This window comes from Nicotiana tabacum, chromosome 12, assembly GCF_000715075.1.
Source record: "Nicotiana tabacum cultivar K326 chromosome 12, ASM71507v2, whole genome shotgun sequence".
NCBI classification, from domain to species: domain Eukaryota; kingdom Viridiplantae; phylum Streptophyta; class Magnoliopsida; order Solanales; family Solanaceae; genus Nicotiana; species Nicotiana tabacum.
The window spans coordinates 97,868,877-97,875,778 of NC_134091.1; the positions used below are offsets into that span (position 1 = coordinate 97,868,877).

A 6,902-nucleotide genomic window follows, 5' to 3' on the forward strand; every position below is an offset into this window, starting at 1 on the left:
TATTATCTTAATGAGTGTGTCAACAACTTAGAAGCACTTATTTTGAAGGAGAGGTAGCATCGTCTAAGAAACTATCTATAACTATTTTAATAATTTGATATTTTAGGTAAAATTTTATATTAGCAGTGCATATAAATTAAAAAGAAAATTTACACGTACTAGTTAGCACAATCTAAGCATAGTGTTCTTGGGCTCATGCACAGCATGTGCCATCCCTTACTAGTACGTTAAAATAGTATGGCCTAACCGGATTGGTAATTAAAAAATAGTCAGCATTTGCAAAGTCATTGAAAAATAACCATTATTTTGCTGCAACACGGAAAATTCCAGCATAATATACCGGAGATTGGAGCACCTGTGTATGAACTTCAGCATATTATGCTGGAACTCCAGCACACGGAAAGCTTCAGCATAATATACTAGAGATTGGAGCACCTGTGTATAAACTTCCAACATATTGCGTTAGAACTCAAGCACATTATGAAATTCCAGCACCTGTGTATAAACTTCCAGCATATTATGCTGAAACTCCAACACATTATGAAATTCCAACATGTTATACTAGAAGTTCACATGTAAAAAATTCGAACTCCAGCATATTATCATAGAATATTTTCCAAATTTTGAACAGTATTTTTGTTCAGATTTATCTTTACATGAAAATTGGCTAAATTTCAATGTAGCTATTTTTCAATTATCACTTGTAAATCTAGCTATTTTTGAATTTCAGTACCATCTTACGCAGAGATTCTGAAGCAGATACAAACCAAAGAAACCATTACTTATAAGAAGAAATGAGCAGCCTTGTAAGGGTTCACAAGCTTATAAATCGTGTACGAGTCATCCCCACATAAAACATTTTAGAAATTCAGTTGAGACCTTGCTCATCAGTCACTCCTGGATTTCAACCATATATGGTTTACACTAAGTTCAGAATGTATCAGGAAAGGAACCTTATAATATAAAGAATGTCAAATGCTGAAAACAGACGCTGCGTGCAGCACACAAAAGATAGAGCAAGTAAAGGGAAAAGATACACGTCAAAAGAGGATCTAACACTCGAGCTATTATTCTCGAAGATCTTACACACTGTCAACAACTTATCCCCATATTTGAAACGGGCTCCAACGGATCTAACACTCAAGCTATTATTCTCGAAGATCTTACAAACAGACTGTCAACAACCTTCCCCATATTTGAAACAGTCTCCAACGTAGCTGGGTAAATTGCATCTGGTTTAGGATCCTCAAAAATTATAAGGCATCCAGCACCCTGGTCCAGGGTCCCTGCGAATTTCTTGTCCAAAATCATTTGAGATAACTTCTTCTCAACATGGTCACCAGGCAACTCAATCAACTCAGCAATATGAGCAATCTCAACTCTCGAAAAGGGCTCAATCAACCTACAAAGGTTCTGCTCCAGCAAAGTGTCATAGAGGGAAGACAGGTGCCGGTGGACGATAGGATCTTCATCTAGCTGAGCCTTAAAGTTCCGAAGAGCAGTCTCGAAGAGCTTCAAGGAGCGCTTGGAGTGTGCATCCGCAACAGCTTTCATTGCATCGACTTCTGGCCCCTGATATTGCAATCCAACCTTTGGGGATGATATTATTCCTGCAACATCATCAGACTGGTTGACCATGATTTTGCAAAGCAACATATACTTGAGGCTGTATATGGCCTGGGGATCTTCAAGGGCATTGAATGCTTCAAATGCTTCATAGAAATAGCTGTAAGCAGTTTTATAATCCTTCTCTTCCGCATGAAGGATCCCACTCTGCAAATCAATAGAACCTTGCTGAGCTGGAGGCACATAAATAGCATTGGCTGCTGTTCGAGCAGCTGTGAGCGCAGCCTTGGCTTTGGGAAGATTTCTCAGCGAGAAATGTAGCTTGCTCTCCAGCAAGTCAATCTCCACAAGAAGCAGCTTATCATCCAATCTTCTCACCTCCTTAATCAATCCTGAAAGGAGTGTCAATGCTTCAGAGTACTCCTTGTTTTCCATCAAAAGAGCTGCGAGTCTAGCCTCAATTCGTTGACGAAGAAACGTCCGCTTCTCCTTACGGGTCCACTCCACTATATCCTTGCAAAGTGTAACCTGAAGGTCAGATGTACCTGGTATTTTAGCCACTGCATCAATAATTCCTCGAACAATTTTTGCAGTTTTTGCCTTGGGGATCAAAGAAAAGAAGGGGCGCAACTGGGTCAGAAGGTTTTTAAGTTCCTCAGCCCTATTCTCCTGTCTAAGGAGGTCAGAGAGATTGGAGATTGCCTGCTCTTTGATCCTTAGGGCCTCGGAAGCAGAAGATGGGTTATCAAGGATGCGGTAAAGAATAGAGATGGCGTCAGATGGTGATGTAGCCTCAGAAGCCTGAGCTAGAGAATCAGTAGTTGCTGGGAGATAGGAAGATGACATGGTCACAGCTTGCAGATTTTAACTCCTGCAGTTTAAGCAAAAGAAATTAGTATTCCTTGTCAAGGAAAACAAATACACTGGGAAAAAAAAAGTACTTGCAGCAGATTGAGATACTTGGCCGTATAGTCTGTACCTACCTCCTACGATGAAATTAGTGGCTTACAAGATGTGAAGCTTTTAAATATTGGATTAAGACGGATTTACATGGAGCGACATGGACAATGAGGATTCATATAGCCGTTCCCAACTTTCTTGGGATTGAGGCATAGTTGTTGTTTGCTGTACAAGATGTGATGCACTAAAATGAGAACGAACTGCGAAAGCTATATGCAGCTACTTTGGCGCAGAAAGCAACACCAATCCAATAACTAAACATTTGCAAAAGAGTACTACATTGAACTGCAAAAGCTATATGCAGCTACTTTGGTATAGAAAGCAACACCAACAATAACTAAACATTTGCAAAAGAGTACTACATTAAGACTACAGAGACCATCTTTCTGCCAATATAAGAATAACAGTTCTTAGTATGATTAAAAACCACTAAGTACTTAAATAAGTAGGAGTACCTCTTAATATAACAAAGTCAATTTATCTTTTACTTATCCTAAAAAAAAACACCAAGAAGCCAACTATGACGAAAATGATAAGAAATACTATGTTCAATTCCAAAAGGGCTTATAAGACAAATATTTTATCCAGGCTCAGCTCCCCTCTTAAAAGTCTAGAATCAAAATTGGACTTTGCTATATATGTCTTCCAAGATACTGCTCCCGATTCCCATTTTCAGAAATAACAAGAACGATTACTCACCTACCCCCCCCCGAAAAAAAAAAAGCAAACCCAGCTAAATTATTAAAATTTACCATATTTATGGTCAAATAATACTTTAATCACATCCAAAACAATCTATGTTTTCTGAGAATAAGCAGCCAATTCCTTCAGTCTAAGATAATCTCAATTAACAAGCTGCTCTTTTTCTTTTTTAAAAGCATAAAGGAGAAGGAATCAAGAAGCAAACTAATACATGACTAAACTAAAAATAATTTAGGTAATTCACTATTGAAGTTAAAAAAACCATGGTCTGCTTCAACTTAGAGGAGCCTTCACAGGACCAGTGAACATGCAGAGTGTGTCATATGATTCAGATTGAATCATGAGAAGACCCCAAATACCGTAGCGAAAAGCAGCTCATTTATTTGAAATAAAGCAGGAACATTGAAAATTCAGATGTCAGCAACAAGAAACCTTGAACTCTGACAAAAACGGAATGGATTCTTTTAAACTCAAAATGATAACAAAGCACTCAAAATTTTAAAAGCTCCAGCACCATCACATCAAGAGAAGAGCCAAAACAACTAACATCATCATCGTTATTGGTGTATTGTTCAAATGGCACTCTTCATATATACACATTGACGCATTACGACCTGAAAGCATGAAAACCCAATAATTGGACCAGTGATCAACTATTGACTAGTATAGCCAGTCTGCCAATGTCCACCTGATACATTTTTTTTTAATTAAAGATGTCTAGCAAATTAAAATAAACTGCTCTTAGTCTAACTTTAACTGTCTTATTTAATTTTACATTTCTTATTTTTCTATTCATTAGAAGTGCTTCTACTGCTCTTCAGAAACCACAAAGACTTGAGCGTTGGAGTGGGCAGCGCAAGCTGGTCAAGTAACACATTGTTGGCAAATTAGAGTAAACTAATTGCGAAACATTGAGATTCAACTAAATCCTACTTTTATTGAAACAAGCACAATAAATTGACTATGCATCAATTCCAAACTAGTTGGAGTCCGCCATATGGATACTCTATTCCATTTCTACTCTACTCAAGACCATTTCATATTTGTTGAGACAAGATCAACTGACAGAAATTTTCAGTTTTACATTCATATTCATTTTATATTTTCTTATGCCAAAATTCCTTACTGACAGCTAAGGGCAGGTCATGGTAAGATCCAATATTGTACATACAAAAGATACAAGTATAGATCCGGCATATTGAAGCATTCAAATGCTGTAATACATTGAACTCGGGTACTTTGAACAAAATTTAAGAAAGTCAAGTTCGGAAAAAAATCAATTTTTCCATCAGAAACTGCAGTTCAAAACTATGAAGCTTCAAGAAAAAAGATGGGCACCGAACTCATGACATTCTTAGAAATAAATCCATTCACCAAGTAAACCTCCAACAAGTTTCAAAACTCTCAAAATTTAGTGTGATTGGTTGATTCTTCCCATCAAGGAACATCAAGTAACCTTAGCCGCCTGTTTGGTTCAGAACATTTTTGGGCAAAAGGAACACTTGCAGTAACTTCACAAACAGCAATATTGGTAAACAAAAGTGTGCATTATTAGTGGCATAGTAACAAAGTTCTCTACTATGCTAACCCTAACTCAATTACCCACGTGGAAAACTGATTTGGACTTAACGTATATTCTTAATTAGTTGATTCGAAATTTCCCAGATTTGGGGATAGTTAGAAATTGAAAGCCAGCGTTGGAACAATTTTGGGGATTTGGTACATGCCATGAAGTTCATACATCCATCCAAGTGCTGAAAACCCACAATATAGTGGTAAATAGTCACCTTGCAGTATTCAGATACAAATACTCAACCAGATTAGTCACAAATTCGGAACCTTATTAGTTTTTACATGAAAAGCAGAAAACAAAATTGCATATTAACCTGCGAAATTCACAAAATTAATCAATCAACCACACCTCAATCCTAAATCAGTTAAGATTCAGCCCAGTTCAGTCCAAGACCAAATAATTTGTCTTTTAAAATAAAAAACAAATTGTGATTTCTAAATCTCACACTTAATCGTACACGAACTAGCTTAATCTCAACTTTTAAAAATCAGAAAAGATGTATAAAAATTGTATTTAATGCTTTCACTGCAAATTGGGATCAAATCACTGCAACCCAAAATAAAAAATAAAAAAATGGGAAAATGGGTTAGGGTTTTGTGCCATGAAAGATGAACAGGAGAAGCGCAAAACAGAGAGGGAAACGTACAAACAAATTTCACCGGAGAAACAGATTGGAAGGAGCTCGCGGTAGAAAGGAGATGAGGCGGACCAAGATTGCAGCCGAGTCTGAGCGAGAGTAGCGTCAAGTTACTGTTGGCGTAGTTCGGCAATTGGTAAAGTTCTAAACTTTTCCTCCAAGAAATTGGGTACCGAGGCAAAGTAAATAAATACTACTCCACGTTTTAATTTATGTGAATCGGTTTGACTGAGCACGAAATTTAAGAAAATAGAAAAGACTTTTTAATTTATGGTGTAAAATGATACATATATATTTTGTGTGGATATAAATTATTGCATAAAGGTAAATTATTTCTAAATAATAAAAAATGTCATTCTTTTTGGCGATTCACATAAATTGAAACGGAGTGAGTATATGCGTTCCAGTTTATTTCAAGCTATTTCTTTTTTGACCAATTTCTAAATTTGAAAATAATTTTGCTTAAATTTATAATTATACCCTTAATGAGAACCTTTTATAACCACACAAATACTCTGGGCCCTTTTTAATTTGTTTAAGATCACAAATTCTAAAAGTTTTTATTTTTTTTTACACTTGGCGGTCAGTCAAACATGTTGACGTAAATTGAAACGGAGGGAGTAGCTGCGTTAACGGTAGGGGGCTTTCTTTTAATGAAAAGCAAATCTGAATTAATTAAAAATTCTAAATTACACATCTAATTCCTTTATTAATCGATTTGCTACAAATTTAGCAAGTTTTTAACTCAACATAATCTCCTCTTGATGAGTAGTCAAAAAAAAAAAGTAAAATTACGCTTCTGCTTCCTTTTTTGTATGATTGTTAATCGTATATAATGAGACAAACACCGCAACATCACACATGATCGAGTTATCCTTTACCTGCAGCAGCACCAACAGCAGCAACAACAATAACAACATATTTAATATTATTCCATATCTGATCAATCATCTTTAACTCTCTAAAATAAATACTCTTTCTATTTCACTTTATTTATTGTAGTTTGATTTGGCACAAACTTTAATAAAGAAAGAAAGGCTTTTAAAAATTTTGATCTTAAATTTTGAAGAAAATGAATTTTTTTTACTTAAAAGAGGCTAGAGTTGACCACGATCAATATTTTTAGTAAACGACATCGGATCGGTATTTTGATAATTTCAGTAGGTTCGTATGATATTTTTGGATTTGTACATATGTTTGGTTGGGGTTTCGGGTGACCCGAATGCATTTCGACGCATTATGTAAAAAATTGGAAAAACTTGGTTTTAAATAGGGTTGTCTAAGGTGGAGGGTACTAGGTCCTTAAAGATTAAGGGTGCGGGGAGGGTAAGGGTAAGGGGAGGGTTTCTTAAGGGTATGGGTTAAGGGTATTTTTTGGTACCCTACTAGTACCCCTGGTCCTAAGGGTGCGGTACCGGTACTTAAGAGTAAAATTAAAAAAAATATTTAATTATAAATAAACTT

General features: G+C 36.0%; 1 protein-coding gene across 1 annotated transcript; it reads right to left on the minus strand.

Moving 5' to 3' along the window:
• Positions 1–765: 765 nt before the first annotated feature.
• On the minus strand, positions 766–5,623 carry LOC107805482 (26S proteasome non-ATPase regulatory subunit 11 homolog). The gene is made up of 2 exons (XM_016629537.2): positions 5,448–5,623; positions 766–2,437 (listed from the first exon to the last, which is right to left on the minus strand). Exon 2 carries the CDS (start codon positions 2,410–2,412, stop codon positions 1,141–1,143), a length of 1,272 nt encoding a protein of 423 aa, XP_016485023.1. The 5' UTR covers positions 2,413–2,437; positions 5,448–5,623; the 3' UTR covers positions 766–1,140.
• Positions 5,624–6,902: the final 1,279 nt, after the last annotated feature.